Genomic DNA, 22,453 nt, shown 5'->3' with positions numbered 1-22,453 from the left:
TTGACTGCGCTTTAACTGTGCTTTGACTACGCTTTGACTACGATTTTTTGAATGTGCTTTGATTGTGCTTTACATGCACTTTATCTATGCTTTACATGTGTTTTACATGTGCTTTTGATGCGCTTAATTTAAAATAATATTTTATTAGTGTCCGGACGTATCTCTATATACGTCCGGTGACCAGACCTAATAATTTGCCTCACTTGGGAGGGCTTTCTTACTATTTTTAGGGCAGTTTTTTAATACAAAAATTTTAATTTTTGCCTTTAAAGCTTCTTTAAGAAGCAGTAAGAAAGTCGTCCCAAACAAAACCTCAATTATTGAATTCTGGACAAATATGTCAATCGATTTGATTCATTCTCAAAATCAATTTTACAATGAATTGGTCAAAATCGGTTCAAATCGGTGAACCGCTGCCAATTTTAAAAAAATATTAATTGAGTGTCTTAAATAGATATAATTTTAGGTTGTAGTTTGAAATTATATCTTGAGAGATAGGATACGAAATGAGCATATACGTGAAAAGGTTGGAGTAGCTCCAGTAGAAGATAAGATTAGAGAAAGTCGCCTTAGATGGTTTGGTCACATAAAACGGCGGCCTTGCGATGACCCGGTTAGGAGAGTAGAGGTATTAGATTTGACTTATGTTAAGAAAGGTAGGGGTAGACCTAAAAAGACTTGGTTAGAAAATATTAGGAATGACCTTTCTTTATTAGATTTAAACGAGAATTTGACTTTTAATAGGACACAATGGAGAAAAAGGATTCATGTAGCCGACCCCACGTAGTGGGATAAAGGCTTGATGTTGTTGTAGTTTGAAATTATAGGTTTCAATGGGTGCATTATATAAATATTTATATTTGCTAATTATGATAAAATGCATGTGCCTAAATGCAATTATGAAAGTGAGTTTTTTTTTTCTTTTAGAGATTTTAATTGGTCCATTATCATAAATATTTATGTTTATTAATGTATTATTAAGTGCTAGAAATTTGTGTTTAGGCATAAATATATGCTAATTCATAAAGAAATCTCTAATGAATGACATTAAATATAGATGGAAAGATGAATAAAATGATATGGGATATATAAAATTTTATGTGAAAATTAAGAAAATAAAAAGGCAATATTTAGGTTTTGTTTAGGACAACTTTATTACTGATTTCTAAAGTAGCTTTTTAGTAAAAAAAATTCTATTTTAAGAAATTTTAGTTCTAAAAAAATGCTTTAGAAAATATTAAGAAAGCTATCCCAAAGGTAATATTAATTTAATTGAAATAGTTGTTATTAGCACTGGATATGAATTATATAGAGGCGTACTTCCCCAAACAAAGAGGTGTGAATATAAATAAATGAAAGTAAGTTATTATAGGCATCATTAATGTTGGCGATGCAATCAGGTTGAATATTGAAGACGACTCTCCGACGAATGATAAATATAACACAACTTCAAGGCAATAGATAAAATGGCATTAGAAAGTCACAGAGGTCATTAAGGATGAATACAGCTGCGTGACTTAAAGGTGCTGGATGATAAAGTAACGGCCATTGAGGAGTAGTAGGATAGTCCTCCTAAAGGTAAATGATGCAAGATTTGCAAGTCATTAATGAGGTAATACTAAAAGGTTAATGATGGTACTTAGAATTGCCTTTATGGTCATCCTCCTAGATTCAAATCTTAAAACAGTGGACAAAGTGGTAGGCAAGTGGCAAGGGAATATCATATAAGAAGCTAAGAATGGACATACATCTCATGGATGTGAAGAACGTGATCTAAAAGAGGTGGACGAAGTGATAAAAAGAATTAAGAACGTCCTTTTCTAGAGGTAGGACACATGACCTAGAGGTAGCATGCTAGGCATCACGAAAAGGTTATAGAGGTTACTCGAGGCAATTTAAATGGTTTTCATTATGGAAAAAATATATCACAACATGAAGGTGAGGAGTGAGGTGGGATGGGAAGGTCACAATGGTGATTGAGGGCAATTAGGAAAGGCCTCCTTAAGGAGGAAGTTATAACACAACTTAAAGGCAATGGATATGTGACATAAGAAGGTTGTGAAGATGCTTAAGGGTAGTTAGATCCTGATGTGTGAAGTTGAATGAGAAGATGGTAGTAGTGATTAAGGGTAATCAATATAGTCCTTTAGAGTTAAAAGATTGCTCAACCTAAAGATGGTGAGCAAGATGTTTAGGAAGGTCTTGATAGTCACTAAGGTCGGTCAAACCATCCTTATGAAGGGAAGATTCTATGACTTGAAGGTGCAAGTGAGGTAGTATGTGAAGATTCTAAAGGTGTTAAAGGGCAGTTGAGATTAATAATCAACATTAGGTATTTAATTATGGGTAGATATGTTAAGCTGTAGAGATGAAAATTTGAACTTTTTTCCTAGACCATCAAGATCTTTCCTTTAATAGCTAAACACTTTCTCATTTTAGAATCACTTATTTCCATATTAACGTTGAGCACTTCCTCCAACTCAAAATATAACTAGTTTATCAAATCAACTCTTCTTGTATGGTCCCCCCTACTTGACAAAGATTCTTTTTTGGATATAATTATTCTCAATGCATACTATAGTGCCACCAACATGGAAACACACATTTTTAATTTACAAATATTGAAAGAAAATAGGGTATAATGTAAGGGTGCATTTTTGTATAGGATAGTTCACAATGAAGATTAAAAAAAAAAAGTTCTCGTAAGGTTGGATCAATAAGTCTTATTGGATAGATTTAGAAATGTGTTAAGCTTGGAAACCTCAGAGGTATAAGGACTACATATGAAAATAATTGAATAGGATAGTTTAACTATACATAATCAAAGCTATCCAATTAGGCTCATTACCTTGTTTGGATCAAGATTAGCACTACATAGTGTGCCATACAACTACCTAGGCATATTTAATTAAAGCATATCTCCAAGTTGGGAAAATTATCCTAGGGGACCAGAATGTATGCAAAGTTATATATACTTAAGTGACAGGTTTTAACTATATGTATTAGGATAGACCATATTATGTATGCCCATTAGCTAGGGTCAATTGATGATAAGCTTTACTTTATGCCTCCTCAAGGATATATAAAATGAACATATTAATTTAAAAGATTTGGCATAAGAAAATGCAATTTTGATATTTACACTCGGTATTACTAGGTATTATTTGATAATAACGAGGAATACCGCTCTGTGAAGATCAATACCGAGTTATACCGAGCTATACCGAGTTGTACCGAGTTTTTTCTAGGAAAAACTCGGTACAACTTTTGTATAACTCGGTATTGCTCGGTATAACTCGGTATTAGGTCTTCACGTGATGGTATTCCTCATTATTGTTTGGTATTGCTTGGTATTTGCTCGGTATTTCTCGTTTTTTGGCGTGATTTGGCCTCCGACCGGACGTTCCTCTATGTCCAATCGGAGGACGTAATAATTGTTCCTTGGATACACCTAGATTATAACCTAGCCACACCTAGCATGACCTTACTCTTTATCCTACTTTAGACCTAACTGAAGCTAAACTGTACTTTTAAATGGTTATCCCTTAAACTTAGTCATTATTTGAGTTAAAAAAAATCTTAACTTAATGTCCATAAAAGATATGAGGTATAATTCAAACCCCTAGTGTGTCCAAGTGAATAGGGTGTGGCTCACACTAGGGTTTAAGAGCCACACTTCACTCCACATTTGGTAGCTACTTAACCATAACTCAAAATAGTTAAATTGAGTGCATTAATGACCTATTTGGGCAACCTAATGAATTTGGTTCAATTAGACATTGGATCACCTCTAACTTCTTAAAACTAGACTTAATCCGATTAATCACAAATTTGATTGTCTTAGGTAGCTCATTTAAATCAAGCTTAGTAGTTAGACCCTAATGGCCCAACATAGACTTATTGCAGTTAAAGAGCTCAATTAGCGCTAAATTAACCCTTAAAATTCTTAACTTATACCCAAGGACCACACATAATGCTATATGTCTTTGCTTAGCCTAGCCCTAAGATGGATTGATTAAATATTAACCTAAGTTAGCCTAATTGGGAAATCACCCAAATGAACTCAATTAAAGTCCCAATTGAAAACTTGAGCTAACATCACTTGCCACCAAGCCAAGCCTAGATCTTAATTAGACTTAACCCTTTATCTTTTATATCTAAGCTAATTGATACAAAAGCATAACAAGTAGCTAGTCTATGGCCAGACCAATCCACATGGAAAACATTCCATTCCAGAATTTTCATAAGCATCTTAACCAGCCGATATGACTCAATCTAACATATATTAGACTATAAACCATTATAGTAATCCATTTTCACTTCCGCCAAACTTAATGGAAACCCAAGCCAATTAAAGATCATGGCATAAGGGGTGGAGGAAGTCCAACATTCTTAGCTATAGCCTATGACATGTGGAGACTATATTGCACTTCTCCCGAGTTGTTGGCTAAAGTTTGATAGTATTGCTCCTTTAGTTGAACAAAATGATGGATTAACATCGATGAGAGGGTGTGTCCATTAGCTCATTCGAATTCAAGAGGAAACAATCATAACATTCTATTTGCTTCTCTTTATATCCTTAAACTTGCTTGACCCCTCCCCAAGCCTTCTCATCATCTTTGTGTGCTTCCTACAACAACTCTAGCAAGGGTTTAAAGTGAGCTTGGTCAGCACACTCACTCAAGAATAACTAGAACCCATGTTACTTAAAGGCACTTCATTTCCTCTTAGTAAGGGTTTCATGACCCATACTTGAACAAAGGACCTTCTGGTGAGCTATGAACCCTTAAAACCAAAGACATTTTTTCTTATTTTTTTTTCTTTTAATAATTCAGTCAGACAACAGTACACAAACCATGACCTTCCTTCTTTCTTACACCATTGCCTTCATCTTATCATGCTAATCAATTTTGATACTTTGTTTATTCAAATCAATGTGATGTTAATGGAGATGTCCTCATAAACCACTAATAATCTTAGTTCAGTATGGGAGCTAAGTGACTAAATTAACACCATTAGCTCAGATTAATCATGAATAGTGATATTAATTTCATTAAATAGCATAAATCTTAAGATGTATGATTTTAATTTTTAGTTAATTTTGCCCGCTTTGTTGACATTAAATAGCTTACATCTCACCTACTACTTCCCCTATGGATCCCATCCCAAATATGATCTCTAATGAGGAACCACCACACATGTGGCAATCATGACTCAAAATATTTGGGTTATTCATTAGTTCCCTTCTCAAAGTATTTTCTTGTTTGTTTGGCTTAAGAGTGTAAATGAGTCTGACTTGATATACATTATGTTTGACTGATTTGCTTAATATTTTGCTTGAGTTTTACTTCTGTTCAATATTATTAGTAAACATCAAATTTGCATCGAAGTTGTTAAATCCCCAATAAGCATGTTGACCCCGTGTTCAGCATGATTCTAGTATGATCATAAGAAATTTAACATAATCAGATGCTACAATTTGTTAGAATCCAAGGGTTATGATTAACATATACTAAGTAAAATAACAAGTATAAAATTAATTTGTATACATACATAAATATATACATGTACCTACACTCATATGTATTACAAACAATTAATGAGATGAATATAATTAAACAAAAGGTTTGTTAGGTTATATTTGTCTAAAAAGCGATTTAAAAATATATGTTCAAGCTTGCTTATTTTCATAATGAGCACGTTAAACATGAGCTTTTTAGTGAGTCAAACACAAGTTGTTTACGAAAAATGAGCTTTTTTTACAAACCTATTATGACCGAATAGATGATGAAATCTTCTAGATTTTATTTATTGATTTAGAGCCTTAATAAGTCATGAAAGTACTAACATAGTTTGGAAAAAAAATCTAGAAAATTATGGAAAATATTTTTTGATATTTCAAAAATTATTAAAAAAATCAACCTATATTTTTCCCATTTCAAATTCTTCTAAAATTATATTTAAAAAAAAGTTTTGCAAACCTTTTAGTTGCTATTGAACCTAATTGCATAATTGGTTCCAATTTTTAATCGAAATAAAGTAAATATGTATTTATACCCTCTCTTTAAAGCCTTAGAAATTATAAAATTAAATTAGAAAAAACAGCAAAGATACTTATATTATTAAATATATTATATTTTCTAAAATTTCTTATTCTGATCATAAGATTTTAAATATCAAATTTTAATAATTAAAATCATTAACTCTTATTTACTATCATTTTAAGTCCATTTAAATATTAACTACCAAATTTGTTAAAAACTAATTGAATATATATAGTTGATTAAAATATTGCAAACGTGTTAATAACCCAAATCTTCAAATTTTATCAAATGAAATTAACCAAAATTCATATTAGAATTTAATATTTAGGCTTCATTTGGGAACACTTTCTTGCTACCTTTTAAAGTAACTTTTTTAGTAAAAAAATTAAAATTTTTGTACTAAAAAACTGTTTTAAGAAGCAGTAAAAAAATCATCCCAAACAAAGCCTTACGCTCTAATATCAAACACTTATAAAGCTTAATCAAGCACATTAGTGTCAAATCAAACCTCTAATCAAATCTCACACATACCTTTATTATGTAAAAATACACCAAAAACAAGATTAGTCTAACCTAATTATAATAAATAAAATAGTACAAATCTAATTATCACTATCAATAAAATTAGGTAAAACTTCCTCAAATCACTTCAATTCAATTATAAAGAGTTTCAACATTCAAACAAATTTAAAATCCAACAAATTAGGAGGGGATCTTTTGATTCTCTCTCTCTCTCTCTCTCTCTCTCTCTCTGGCACTTCGACATTTTTAGGCCAAAATGTTCTCCTCCTATTCCTTCTTTTCTTCTTCTTCTCTTAATTTCGCTTGTTCTCACCTTGCACTTGTTTTTCTATGTGCTTAAAAGGAAGATCAAGAGGATGATCTATGCATTTCTTTTTAAATAAGCTGGCCACTAAGGATATCACAAAGATCTATCTCCTATAATATAACAATGATAGCATAGGACTAGTGCACCACAAGAACCAATTCAATGATTTCTAAGTTCTTCATTACCTAATTAACTAAGGTTTTGCTTGGGACAACTTTCTTATCGCTTCTTAAATCAATTTTTTTTAAAAAAAAACTGCTTTAAGAAGCACTAAAAAGGCCGTCCCAAACGAAACCTAAGATTTTTTTTAGGACAACTTTCTCATTGCTTTTTAAGACAACTTTTTAGTACAAAATTTTTTGAATGAAAACTTTTTGTATTAAAATTTTGATTTAGAAAACAATAAAAAAAACTACCCCAAATGAAGCCACAGACTCTAGAAACAATCTAAAAATTTATTTGTATGGTGGCAGCTTTTCATAAAAAGAATTGTAAAGTTGCTATGGAGAAAATAATTTTTTTTAAAACTATTATAGAAAGCAACTTTCCAGCATAAAAATGTCTTGAAAACAACGAGAAAGAAGTAGCCAAGTAATTACAGTATGAAAATCAAAGCAATAAAAAAATATTCCAAACAAAGCCAAAACTAAAGAAGCAAAGAGCCAGATAAAAAAGTTCTTTTTACATAATTGAAAATGTCAAAAAAAAAAAAAATCTACAAAACAAAAAAAGATGCAATTTGGTAACAAGCATTAATAGTGCAGAGTAAACTAAACGTAATAATTTTAAAATTTAAATATTTTATTATAAGTAAAATAAATATATAATATTTTTTTTTATAAATTAAATATAGAGTAAAATAAATATAGAACAATTCTTTGAAAACTTTATAACTTTCCAATTATTAGTTCATCTTCGCTGCATTCAGAATTCATTGAAGCCCTGACAACCTCGCCGACCATGGCGACGAGGCGAGACCTGCACTGTCCGGTCGTCCTGGAACAGCACCGCCCGCGACGTCATCTCTTCGTCTTGCAGCCTCGCACGCGCGCAACGTCATCTTGCTCGCGACGATGCCCGCGGCATTGATGACGCCCGGCATCATCCCATCGTCCGCTCCCCCATATGACGGTGCGACTTCAAGAACATACGTAAATCATGATAATTTCTCCTTGTTCGGACTGCTTCTAGGTATGTTAATAAATGATCAAATTAATCAACTCGATCCAAATTCCGCTAAAAGGTTTTAGATTTGAATTTTTCGACCTATTTATTAATCAGGTCATATTCGAGTTGACTCACAAATTCATTTTTAATCAAAAAATAACTAGTTTAATAAAATTTTCCCTTTTTTTTACCTATGGGTATAATCTTATTATTATTTTATCTAAAATCCTAAACCGAATAGTTAATACATTATTAAAAAAAAATAACCAAAATGGATTAACCGATTAGGTTCGGGTCATCAGGGATGATAGTGGGTCTAGTTTAGGTTAGAGTTTTTGACCTGTTTATTAAACGGGTTGAGTTTGTGTTAACTAGATTCATATCAGATTAGTTTTAAATCAAAGCCGAACTCGCCCCATCAACCCATTTTGACACCACTAATGCTTTATAAAATAGAATATAAAACTGCTATGAGTAAAACAACTTAGATTATAAAAAACAGCTTTTTATCATAAAAATTTTTGATGTAGAGTAAGAAAATAATAAGAAAGTAGTAGCTAAATCAATTTATGATCGCAGTTTGAAAAACAAAATAGTAATAAAACAGTCCCAAACAAACCCCACATAATTGATAAAAAAAATTGCCTTACAAGAACAATAGAACAAGAAACTGTTATGAACATTTAAGAAAAAGTTCTATTAACAGTCAAATTGAGTAGAAACAAAATATATAAAAAATAAAATGCTAAGGTGATTACTGATTATAACAAAGAAGCAGTGACAATAAATATGTATTTATAGTGTGACAGAGAAGAACATCATTGATTCTTCAGAGATAGATGCAAAATAGAGAGCAAAAGGCACACTAAAAAGCTGGAAAGAAAACAAATATCTCATCTAGCAATCAAGAGGAGTGAAAGGAGGAAATTTGGGCATATTCTGATAAATTTTTATTTTAAAATTATTGAATTTATTTTACAATGAATGTAAATATGAACAATCAATCAGTTCTTATATCACACTCATCATAAAACAAATTCAAACATTTCAATAATCATCTTTCTCAGATTTTAATGTAGAAACAGAGTTACAACTGAATCTTTCTTTGAGAAATATGAGAGGGAAGATATTGACACAATTTAAGTAGACAGAAACACAAATTTGGATTAAGGGTTGTTACTGTAATGCTTTTTGGTGTACAACCCAATGAAGAAGCTGAAGAGAGCTATCAGGGCAATAAATGTGATAGAGAAGCCACCTTTGTGTAAGCTGCTCTCCTTCCTAAGCATTTCCTGCATAAAAATTTTGCAAAGAGATCATTCAGAACTTATTGAAGCATGCAGCAATAAAGGTTTCGTTAGGATAACTTTTGATCATTATTTTTCTGCTGCTTTAGACAAATTTTTGCTCTATAAAGTTGTTCTAGAAAGCAGTAAAAAAACTGTCTCAAACGAAACCAAAGTTGCATCAATCTTATTTTATTTAAAAATTTAATAGAGAGGGAATTTGAGCCCAGGACTTTAATAATAACTTTCAATATCTTTACCAACAAAACTAGTTTTCAATCGATAATTGCATCAATTTCATGACTAAAAACTGATGGAAGAAAAGCATAAAAGAGGTAACATAGAATTTAATCTGCAACCTTAATCTGCTGTCATTTAAACTACTGAGAAACTTGATATTATGTTCAAAATGATTTGCTTATTTGCAGATCAGGATTTTCCCAATTGTAATTATCCATTTTATCAGTCTTGTCTCGCTCAAACTATTAACTTTATATCAGAAGCAAAGAATTGTGAACCACAAAGCTGACAAGAATAACTTGTTTCAAACAGTTTGATATGAAACACTGAAAATCTCACTACATTTTTTTGATAAAAACAGCCTCTTTTTTTAATTAATTTATCTCTTATTTCAATTCCAAATTAAAATTCTTTCCTTCAGTAATTCCCTCCATATTCCTTCTCCTAACATATTGAATGATAGCCTTACTGGACCCCATAATAGGGGACCGAAACTTCCCTGGTTGCTCCAGGTTCCGCCGGTCCAGCTTTGGCTTCTACTGGACCGGCCCTTGTGTGTCATACATACAGGAGACAAAGAATTAAGCACCGCAGCACTGCGAGGCAGACAAAACATTTTCTTTCTAATTTTTCATTAATAGTTGCATCCCTTGTGTGTATCTCTTGGTTTGTTCTTGTGTAAGAACGGTGCAAGAGATAAGAGAGATTTGTATTATTTCTTCCAATTTTCATAGTAGATTTCTTAATTTGGTGGGGCTCCGTAGTTTTTTTCCCAGCTTTGAGTTTTTCCACGTTAAATCCTGGTGTTCTTTTTCTTTCCACTGCAATTTTCTATTTCTTATTTTTTTTCCTTTTGCGTGGTTTTCTTCTCCCCAACAGTCCCTGGTTAGAATTGTTTCTGATTTAGGCCTGCATGTTGTAGAGCTTTAAGCTCCTTTTCACTTCAACAATTTGGTCTCCAAACCCAACCGTGGCTTGTGGCTTAGCAGTTTCATGGATTCAAGGCTTACAACATGATTGTACACAAGATCCTATCTTCTGTTTTCATGAACATTCTTGTGATTGATTTATGCGGTTTATCTGAGCCTTATCATGTGTTGTTTCATGCATAACTTGATGGAATTTTCAACTAGATCATGACTGCCGACTTTATCATGCTATTTTATCAGTTCTTCTATGATTAGTCAGTCTAATTGTTGAAAGTTGTTTGAATATTTTGTTTCCTCTTTATGCATGAGTGCTGTTTATATGTAAATATATTTTCTAGGGATGTGCAAATGAATATTTTGTTTCCTCTTTTAGGAGAAGCTGCCTCTTTATACCAGCAAGATGCTTGAATAGAAGGGTTGCAGTTTTAGCAATTTCTTTTCTTACTTTATTATGCTCTATATATTAGTTATTTGATCGTCTGTATGATAGAATTTAGTCAAAACTTGCACAATCTAATTGTTTTGATTGTAATGTGCTTTCCAATCAACACATACTTTTTTAGTCTTGAATTTCTATATAAAATTTCTATTAATCGAAGGTTAGATTATCATTTGCATATTTTTTTTATTTGTTGAAAAGAGAAGAATAATTCTTTGAATTGATAGCCTATAAACTGTAAATTTTGATTTTGCAGCACGATTCCAAGCATCTTCATCCTTTGAAGTCCTATAGAAGACTTCTTAGCAAACTACTCAGAAGCTCAAAAAAACAAAAGGCATGGCAAAAAAGAACCAGACAAAAATTGAGAAAACTACGAGTATGGGTTCCCTCTTAGAAAAAAAAATAATGGAAAAAATACCAAATCATGCCGAAACTTCTGATTTTGCTGATCTGCAGAAGTTTTCTCTTCAGTTAACTTTGAAATCATAGCCGATACCTAAACATAAGGAATAACAGGGTCATATTAGTTCATAAACTGCAATTAACCATGCGTAATGACAGTAAAGATAGAACATATAAATCTTTAAATTTTTAGAACATTCCATGTAATCTCTATAAATAAAAAATGTTATTCATGATCTCCACTGAAATTGAATTCTATTAGCATTAGGAAGGCCATTGAATACAGAAAGAAGTGCGGAAAGAGGGAAATAATACAATTTAATGAGAAAATCGGCAATGTTTTCAGGAAGGCAGCACTGTCAAATAAATTTACACTTATTGTTGAATTCAATATTGTCTGTCGAAAGTACTAAGCTCTTGCTACAGTTCAAGAGTGAGCCTAAAATCTGATCAACATTTTAAAGATAAAGAAAGATAGGGGGTTTGTCGGATTAGGTTGAGAGATAAAATAATGAAAGGATCTAAGATATCTCGGTGGCTAAAAAATACAAACTTTTCATCCACATACCCAAAATTTGACACCTTATTTACAGCTGAGGGCTAAGGTCATGTTATAGGAAGAGTTACATGACAAAATTATAAGAAAAATAACCGAATAGACTTTCTATAGCTAGTTGTGTAGCAGATGAGTTTGGTATGCAAATGTCAACAACACAATAACATATGGTGAATTCCAAGGTGAGGGAAAGTTTCATTGACAGGTTCACTGTAACGAGAATACTTAGGCGGCTTAGCAAGTTTTCTGAGGCAAAAATCAAGTTCTACGAGCAAATAGCCTTGGCGAATAGACGAGTTCATATATCCTCCAAGGCAAGTTCACTACATGTGTTATAAAAAGAGAACATGTCTAGTCTCCCGAGCAACTACCCGGTCTGCAAGTAGGCTAGTTAAACTAGATTCAAGCTCTTATAATGATTTGATCAACTTGAACCAGACGAATATGGGCGCATATTAGTTCGCTGATTCATGTCTTTTCTGAAAAGCTAAGAAGCATAGAATAAATTCTATAACTCAAATAATCTTAGGTGATTTGGTTTGTTGATGCAACATGGTACTAGCTCTTGATAAGTGACAGCAACATCAGCATTTCAATCCTAAAAGTTCGAGATTTGGTTTTCATTGCAAAGGTTTTCATTACTGGTTCTTCAATCATTTGTCTTTGTTCGTTTTTTAGCTTCTGCAATTTTTGAGTTTATTCATGATGAAAAAGAGCTATTGCTTTTCTTTCTAAAACTTTCAAAAGATGATTGAAATAATTTAGAAAATCAGTAGCTTGTAGAGTTGTGATGAAAAAAATCTACCTCTATTGAAGGTCCTTTAAAAAGAAAAGGAGACTAAACTAGTGGAGGAGACAAACGATGGTTAAGAATAGATTCTTCGATAAAATAGGGAGGTTATTGCAGGAACCTTCAAGCCTAATGAGATCGTTGCTAGAGAAGTTGTTATGGAGATGGTAATTTTCACTAGAAGATTAGTTGTTACCCCTATAACTATGGAAGACCTTTAGAAGGCAATTTAAAAAAAAAGCCAATAAATAATGTAAACAACTCCTATGGATCTTTAAAAAAAAAAAAAAAACTCTTATGGATCTTCTTTGGTAGCCAAGCTGAACAAATTTTTTGATGAGACTGTGACTAATACTACTCAGAGTAGGTTGAAATTCCCTAAACATATAACCAGCCTCCCAAATCTGGTTGATAGAAATTTCCAAACTTTTGTAGAGACTTCAGTATTGGGCAAAGGAAAGATGTCTGAAGTCACTCAACGAAAGGAGAAAGTTGTAGTTTTTGAGGAATTGACTCCAAAGAAGTTTGTTGATGAAGTTCTCAACAAAGCAAAAGTCATCAATGAAGAGGTAGAAGTCACCAAAAAAATTAGTCATGCCAATGATTGTAGTGAGTTAGCCTCAAGGATTTAGGGGTGTGCATTCGATTGATTTGTTTGAATTGGTTGACAAATTTGTTAAACCAATTAAACCAAACAAAATTTTAGATATAATTGAACCAACCAAATAATATATAGTACCAAAACAAACTAAACCACAATATAATTGGTTTATTCGGTATGGTTTTGGTTTAGCAGAATTTTGAAAAATGCAAATGGATGTCACTAAAATAAGGACCAAGGCCAATTAAAACTTAAAAGGGGAGTGGATTATTTTCTATTCATTCAATAATAATCCAACCTTTTAGTTTAACCATATTTGTTTTTCAAACTGAACTAATAACTGAAATCCATACAACCTTTAATCTAAAACTAAAAATCCTGAGACTTCATAAACTGAACCAAACAAACCATCAAACAAACCAAATATGGTCGATTTGGTTCAATTTTTCAATTTGAATCAACCAATCCACATCCCTACTAGGAGCTACAAATTTTGTCAGTAAGGTGAACCCCCTCCTAAACTCGTATTGTGATGAGGGAATTCTAAGGCAATAGATTCAATGGAGAGAGTGACTGAAGAATAGCCAAGAACAACAATCCTGGTGGGCAAGCTTGAGGAGATGCTTGCAAAGATTGCATCTTTGAAGAAGACCACTACTACCCCCAAAGTTGTTTCCAAAGTCAAGAGAACAAAAAGAAGCAAAAAAGTTGTAGTGAATTCAGTTGAAGCTTTGTTTATCTAGTACAATTCTAGCCCCATTGCATTGCAACATTAATTTGCCTAGAACATTAACTGAGAGATCGATGAGCTAAATATAGAATCATCTTGACGATGATGCTCTCAAAACTTCTCGAACGAACCAATTTGTTGTGGACGTCAAGTTCAAATTGCATGAATTAATTCTAAATAGTACTATTCCTCGAAAAGTGGCTCTCAAGCCTAGATTTTGAAGTTTGTTGAGCGGTGTCAGGACAATGTTCTATGACGAGTAATGATTCATCGTTTTTGAGTCATTTTCTTGAGAAAACTTAATTTGTTTCTAGCTTACTTCATTAGGGGTTGAATTCACGGGGAAGACATCAATTGATGTGAAGTACAAGTGCTTTCCTATTGAAGGCAATGTTTAGCCATCTCTACCACACTTTTAAAACATGCAAGTCATTCTAATTAAGTATTTAAATTACAAATTAATCATAGTTAAACTATAATATCTCTCTAACTTCATGTAAAACCCAATCAAGTGGAAATAAATAACATACAGCTACAAGATAAAAAATAGCAGGATCAACTTTGTGTTACTATTTGTTTATTCAGGCAGTATATTTGCTAGCCCCTTTATTGTTGATGTTACTCATTCTAGTAGAAATTGTTTCTATGCTCTAATGTATCCATAAAGACTTTAGCTATTCAAATACAAGTTTTAGCAATTTCTGGAACATTATTTATTTTTTCTAAGGGGGTGAATTGATATCTTAAGTTATAAAAAAAATTTAAAAAGAACTGAAATTTGCTAAATCCATAATTTAGTTGGATATGATTAAAAATCAACATTGCTTAAGCTCTACGAACCCCCCTTCAACGCAATAATTTCCATTTCACACCAAAAAAGAGTGAAGTTGAAGTAATTGATTTTCAAAGAAAGTTCTGTATCGGCAAAAAACCAAATGAAGCTTACGTATTTTAATATAATTAATTTGTGCAATTCATTGGCACCAGCCTCTCATAAAAAGAATTTTTGTCTTATTGAATGAGGAAACACTTCCTTAAATACAATTGAAACAAGACAATAAAATCTTCTACTCAAACAAAAAACTATGGAAATGTTTACATTTTAAGACTTATAACATAACTTGTATCTTGCTTTCGTGTTGAAGAAATAATACAAAATCAGCCACTGTTTTGGGTATTCCTGCATTTTTTCTCTTGTTTGCTCGCTGTTTTTACTTCCAACGCATATCAAATTGGTATCAGAGCGAAATTTTTGTGAGAGATTGCAAAAAAGAAGGTGGATGCATTGGAAGAGGAAGTGGATCAAATTAATTTCAGGATGGAGACAAGGTTTTAAACTATGAACAATTCGATGGAGAGCCGATTAAGAGGGATAGAAGAGATGAAAAAGAAGCTCATGGAGATGCAATCCCAAGCCCCACTGGAAGTTCATATTACAAATCTTCACCACAATTTGAGTGGGGTTCCTGTGGCTGAATCGAAGGGAAAAGAGATCTGGAGGGATGAGTTCGACCAGGAAAGTTTCTTTCATCAAAAGCCATCTCCTAGGGCTCCAATAAGGGGTGGAATGGGGGTTTCAGAAGTGGGGACAGCAGAAAGAGAGTTTTATGGTGGGATTTATGGAGGAGGTGGTAGGGTGATTGAACACTATGGGAGCCCGTTTGGGCAAAGGGAGTGGACAATTGGAGATGGGGTGGATTAGCCAAGCCATGGGGATCGGGTCATGGGAGGCTGATGAAAGAAAGCCGTGATGCCCACCCTCGAAATGGGGGGAACTATTGGTGGGAGAGGAAGTTGGGATGAAGAAGCGAAGGTGAGGAAGAAGATGCTGGTGTTCGAAGAAGAGGATGCCCATGGATGGGTATATCGGGTGGAAAGTTATTTTGTGGTAAATGACTTGAGAGAGGAGAAGAAGCTTATAGCCGCAGGGCTATGTCTAGAGGGGAAAAGCCTTGCTTGGCTCTAGTGGAGGGAGGATATATGCCTGATCCTCTTGTGGGAGGAGTTTAAAAATTGCTTGTTGGAACGTTTCCGAGCAATTCCTTGCCTCAACTCAGGAGGGAACCGTCATGGAATACAGGGAGAAATTCAAGTTGTTGTCAGGATGGCTAAGGGGAATTTCAGAGGCGGTCATGGAGGGAAATTTCACGAAGGGTGTAACTCGAAAAAGGTAAATAGTAAAAATTTGAAATTTTGGGTTTGAACCCATTTGCATGTGTTATGAAGTGTCTTAATGCTTTAAAATGCTTGGGTCTCTAAAATGAATCCCAAGTGTTGCGTGTGAAATTCAGCAAAATTTGATAATGTCACTTTTGGAGCTCTCCAATATCGCATGTTCGAGCTCCGCGGCACTGCACTCAACCAAAGAGCCAGAAAGTGACATTGTTGCACCGTAATCTCGGATTGCTATAGGTTTTTGAGCGCCGCATCGCCCAGATTGAGCGCCGTAGCGCTAGGCCATTATGAAAATTTTTGTATATTTTAAAATCCATTTCTTCTAATCATTTAAGAGCCAAGCCAGCCACAGAGGGGAGAGAAAGAGAAGGTTTTAGAGAGAGATAAATCATTCTGAGCTGCTTCAGGCCATTTTTAGCCGTCAGGCTAGTTGGAAAAGTTGTTCTGAGCAAGGTCATTTTACCTATCTCTGTTTTAAAAAATTCGATATATATTTTTTTAATTTCTTAGTTAAATTTATATTTCTGCTAGCGAAAAATGCGTATAACTTTGTACTGGTAAAACCTTTAAATCGTACATTTTTATATGTTATTGAGATCGAGATTATGAACATTTTGAGTATTTTCTGAAAATTTTCTACCGGGTATTTTAAAATTTGTGTGATTTTTATTGAACAGAAAAAAATCTTTAAAAAAGTGCTTTAATACAATTAAAGTTTTGAAATGATGTTTTATACAATCATTTATAATTTTGTTATATTTTGAAACTATGCATTTTGACTGTACATTTGACCCAGTAAGTATTCTATTTAAGCATATTATTATAAAAGTTTTGAGAATAAAAATGACAATGTTATTGAGTAATAGTTGGTTGATATTGCTTTTATTAGAATGTCTGAAATACAAGTAAAGATTGTTTTATCCGTTGGTTGGAGACTGATTGACTTGTATATGATGGTGGACTAACATGATTTCCTTTAAATACTATGGTTTCGTGTTATCCGATACAATGATAAAATGATTTCAGAGCAACAATTGTGAGTTATACAGAAATGATTATTGCGCCGACAAGTCCAAATTAGATTATGGGGTGTAATAAAGGGCCTCAAGCCCGACATAGAGTGAACCTTTGATTGCTGAGGCCAAAGGGGTTGAAGAAGCTGATGGAACTAACACATATAGCAGAGGATCAGAGGCAGATGGAGAGAAGCAATAAGAGCGAGGTAGCGGGAGGCTCTTATATAAGTAACTCAACTTCTATAAGAGAGCAAAAGATCTGTGCTTTCGTAGTGATAGGAAATATGCACCGAGCCATCGGTGCAAGGATCGCACGCTCCATGTCTTTCTAGTTTGTGAGGAGGAAGAGACTGATAACGAGGACCTGGAGGAGGAAGCAGAAGAAGGAAGAGAGCACCTACACCTTAATATAGCTGAAGTGTCCCTGAATTCTGATGGGATTTCTCCAAATCACACCATGAAGGTGAGAGGGCAAATCGGGGAGCATCTAGTGGTGATCTTGGTGGATAGAGGGGCTACTCATAACTTCATCTCCAATTGGGTCATGGACCAGTTGAGATTGAAGTTGGTGGATACAAGGAGCTTTAGAGTCATGATGGGAACAAGAGAGATAAAGAGGAGTAGGAGGATTTATAGGAGGTTGGTGATGACACTTGAGAGTATACATATAGTGGAGGATTTTCTTCCCTTGGATTTGGGAAGCATCGATGTGATCTTAGAGATGAGGTGGTTACAGATGATCGGGAAGACTAAGGTGGATTGGAAGTCCTTAACCATGGAGATTCATGTGGAGAGGAAGAAGGTGGAGCTGCGAGAGGATGTCAGCTTATGCAAAACTATGGTTTCACTCAAAATCATGGTCAAGGCGATACAGGGAGCATGACATACTTGGTAGAGCTGCAGAGTTTGGAGTAGATCCGAGATTCATAGGTATACAAGGTCTGGGAGTGCGTACATCAGCTTCTGCAACAGTTTCCTTCAGCAGCCTAGCATATTACCACCACCCCCGGTCCCCCGGAGCACAAGCACACTATCACCTTGAAGGAGAGAGCTTCTCCTATCAATGTCCAACCATACCGGTACCCACATATTCAGAAGGATGAGATAGAGAGGCTCATCAGAGAGATGTTGAAGGCAAGGATTATCAGGCCCATTGTGAGCTCCTTTTCCATCCCAGTATTACTAGTAAAAACTAAAAAGGGACGTAGTTGGAGATTTTATGTGGATTATAGTGCCCTAAACAAGGAAATTGAGCTAAATAGACGAGCGGCTGGATGAACTGTTTGGGGGAGGTCATCTTCTCAAAGAATGACATAAAATCAGGGTACCACCATATCAGAATGAAGTCAGGGGATGTGCACAAGACAACTTTTAGGACTCATGAGAGTCACTACGAATTTTTGGTGGTCTTTCGGCCTTATCAACAACCCAACCACTTTTTAGTCCCTCGTGAATCGGGTTTTTCAACCCTACCTCAAAAAAATTGTTTTGATATTTTGTTATGACGATGCTAGAGATGTTGAGGAGCACCAGCTGTATGCCAACTTGAAGAAATGTTAGTTTGCACAACCATATGTGGAGTACCTAAGACATGTGGTGAGAAAAGCAAGAGTAGCAGCATACCAATCCAAGATTGAGGCTATGTTGGATTGACCTTTAATTAAGACCCTGAGGGAGCTGAGAGGGTTCTTAGGCCTCACTGGGTACTACCGAAAGTTTGTGTGAGGGTATGACATGTTAGCATAGTCATTGACTGAGCAGTTGAAGAAGGATAGTTTCAAGTGGGGGGAGGCATCAACGCAGGCTTTCGAGAAGCTGAAGAAAGCGATGGCCAGTGTACCAATGTCGGCACTTTCTGACTTTAGTAGGCCAGCTTCAAGTGGGAGAGGCTGCCACTGTTTTGGGTATTCCTGAAGTTTTCTCTTGTTTGCTCGTTTTTATTTTTACTTCCAAGGCATATCACATTCATGAAGATATGCCATTTCTTCGTATTTTGAGAGATCACCAATAGATATTTTTCTTTGATATCCATTGTTTTCAACAAAGACATTCCTCCTCTTTGTGAAGAATCGTGTTTAACATGAACAATTCTCATGCATACAAATTTCATTGTTCGTTGGAGTGAAAATAAAAAGGTTGAGCACCTATGAACTATAAATAAGAAATGTCATATTTCTTCAATGTAAAGTGATAAGAATTAAAAAATAGAAAACCTCAAAATAATCTCATTAAGAAAGGTTACCTCAGAGGAGTTTTCTTTGAGAGGTTCATCATGGGATCTGGATGTCTAAAAAAGATTCCAAAATACCCAGTAAAAATTGGAAAAGAACATATACTTCTAAGCAAAGAGAGGGTGAAAGAAGTGCTAATATTAGTAGTAAATTATACAAACGGTGACAAGCACTAACAGGGTTTGATGAATTCCGAATTTCGTTCTCTAATTCAATTGACCTTGGGGAAGATCCTTCCTCTGTTTCCTCAGGGACTGGCGAAGGAGGGCTTCCAGGAACATAAACCACCCTTAGCTTAAGCTCATCAACAACCTTATTAGGTTCTTTATTAAACTACAAATTTAACAAAGCCTATTAGTAATCAACTTATAATAAAGGAGATACATACAACAAAGAACCTCATAGATGGCGATGTACCATTTCAGATGTTATATCCTTCATTGTGGCTCCACTGGCAGCAATAACGCTCAGCACAAGAAATTTATCCTTACATTGCATGTCAGGAGGAGCCTCCTTTTGAGCTTGCATTGTAACTATTATAGTTAAAAATATATTAAAATTATAGTATTTTGCATGATAATTCACTTAAAATATAGAACTCAAATGTCAGAACACTTCATCACTAACCTAACACATCACATGTAGATCCTGGAAGAACAATTCCTGTATTTGGGCGCACACTATATTTCTTTGGATTGGTAGTTTTAACCTTTAAAAAGATAAGAAAACAGACGGATATCTAAATTGAAAAGAAAACAAGGCAGGTGGCAAGAAAGCAAAGCTATGAACATAATTAGTGTAAGAAAACGAAGCCAAAGAGTATTGAAATCGATTACCTTGAAAGCAACATACTGATCCGTCCTGTTGGCAAGGTGCATTGTACAGGAGCTCTGCTTGTTGCATTGAACTTCACAGAGAAATAATGAGAATATTATAACACCCAAATCACCAAAAGAACTATAATTAATGATGTTTTCCCCATAAATAAAAAATAACCATAACGAAAAAATTTGAAATCTGGACAAAAATCTGAAAGACCAGCCAAATATTCATTTTTCCCTGATCAAATTGAATCCAGACGAGTGAGTTGATCATTATTCCTAAATGAAGAACACGGATGTCTCCTGATGAATCAATGGGCACCCCGGCCGTTTCCACCAAACCCTATGTACTCGAATAGAACATGAATATCTAACGGCTTAGGCAAACACAATTTTGAACAAGAATCCATGAAGTAAACGAATAGGAAAAAATGGGTATGAAGGACAATGGAACTGTGCATCGGAAATGGAAGGTGAAATCTTACATGAGAATTTGAGCTCCGCGGGCTGGATTCCGAGAAAAGTTTCGCCACTCATGGCTGCAACTATAGATCTTCCACAAAAATGAGAAATGAGGATTCGGATCGCTGAAACTCGATACCAAGGGATCTGAGCTACAAGAATGTGAAAGGGGTTTCCTTTTGCTGAAGCTTTCTCTCTCCCGTCCTTGATCTTTCTGTTCTGTAGAGAGGGAAAGGTCTGCGTAGTTGGTGAGGTCGAGCGGAGAGAACGAAGGAGGGGTTACTGTCAAGATTTCACTAGCTCCAACCTCCGGGCCTCCGTTTTTGCATTTGCACCCCCCATTATCATATAATCACAATTTCAATAACGCAATATAGGAAATTATTTTTTCTATAGCTAAGGTGAATATTCCATAATACATTTAACACTTATCCCTATCTTTTCTATAACATACCAGAATATATAACATAGCATATTAATAACTAGCCAAGATTGTGCAATAGTTAAAAGAAAGAAATACCTATACAGACTCAGATCATATCCTAACATAACTGTGAGCTAATACAGCTCAATAAGCCACATTTGTCGATCTAAATTTTTAAATAATTAATTTATCTAATGTACAGCTAAGTTTAAAATAATTTATATTAAATCACTAAATTAAAGATGATTGTATTTGCAGTTATCAGAAAACTTATATAGCATTATAAGAAACTAAATAAACAATCACTTCATATTTCAGATGAGAAGGTAAAAAATTCTCCAAGGAAGGCAAAGTGTTTATTACACAAGATTTTGATATTATTTTATCCTAGCTTTGATCTTTATTTGTCAAATTTGTTATGTTCTATTCAAACCATGAAATTGAAAAATAAAATAATAAATGTAAAAAAAAAGTCTAATTTTAATTTTTAGTAATCTTAATTTTCTACGAAAACATGAATCCCTACTCAATATCCATATAATCCTAAGTTGAAAAGTGAAAATCATAACTAGAGTATGTAAAGATATTAATAGTACAAACAAAGTAATTTTCGGGCCCTGAACTTCCACTAAGATGTGGGCATGTGGCCTTCGATAGTTACTACAGATCTGACGATAAACTGCGCAGGAGGCCAAGAACCGCATCTGGTCGCAAGCCGTAGGAGGAGTATTTATATTCTACTTTCACGGGAAGAGTATACACAACTTCGAGAGAGTTAGGCTATAGCAGGTGAGGGTTCTTCTGACAGCTATGTAGAGTATTCTGAGTACCGCATCTGGTCACAAGCTGTAGGAGGAATGTAACATGATATGGTTTATGGTTTAGGTTCGCAAGCCCAGGCATACAAGGGGATGACCTCTTTGGATCCAGCTTCACAGCCAGTTCATATGAGTATTTATATAGTCAACAGATAACTGCCCTTCAAGCGGAGCTATAACAAGTAAGAAAATCACAAGCTGATTGGAAAGTTCAGTTGCCAGCACAGGTACAGATGCAGATACAGGAGCAATACAAATCAGTTGTTGGATGAAATGTGCAAAATGAGGGAGCAGTTGAGTGGAAAAGAGGTAGCTCAAGCTGAGGAGGAGTCCACAAAGACAGAGTAGTTGTTTAGTTTTATTAATGTCATATGAACTGTCATTTATGATTACAAATGGGGAGCTTGTTATTTTAAAAATATATATATATATATATATATATATATGTATATGTATATATATAACACTATATAATTTTTTTTTAATTATT

The 22,453-nt window shown here is 34.2% G+C and overlaps 1 protein-coding gene across 2 annotated transcripts; it reads right to left on the bottom strand.

Annotated features, from left to right (window-relative positions):
- Window positions 1-8,769: 8,769 nt before the first annotated feature.
- Window positions 8,770-21,049, bottom strand: LOC110107624 (vesicle-associated protein 1-3). 2 transcript variants are annotated; one of them, XM_020837918.2, is made up of 8 exons: window positions 20,745-21,049; window positions 20,275-20,345; window positions 20,066-20,147; window positions 19,856-19,971; window positions 19,616-19,771; window positions 19,450-19,494; window positions 11,356-11,433; window positions 8,770-9,332 (listed from the first exon to the last, which is right to left on the bottom strand). In XM_020837918.2, the coding sequence occupies exons 1-8, from the start codon at window positions 20,794-20,796 to the stop codon at window positions 9,207-9,209; spliced, it is 726 nt and encodes a 241-aa protein (XP_020693577.1). In that variant the 5' UTR covers window positions 20,797-21,049; the 3' UTR covers window positions 8,770-9,206. The 2 variants fall into 2 exon arrangements, with proteins under 2 accessions (XP_020693577.1, XP_020693578.1); XM_020837919.2 differs by lacking the exon at window positions 19,450-19,494.
- Between the last annotated feature and the right edge of the window lie 1,404 nt (window positions 21,050-22,453).

The sequence above is a fragment of the Dendrobium catenatum genome, unplaced genomic scaffold, assembly GCF_001605985.2.
Source record: "Dendrobium catenatum unplaced genomic scaffold, ASM160598v2 fragScaff_scaffold_706, whole genome shotgun sequence".
NCBI classification, from domain to species: domain Eukaryota; kingdom Viridiplantae; phylum Streptophyta; class Magnoliopsida; order Asparagales; family Orchidaceae; genus Dendrobium; species Dendrobium catenatum.
This window is presented reverse-complemented; position numbering and strand designations above follow the sequence as displayed.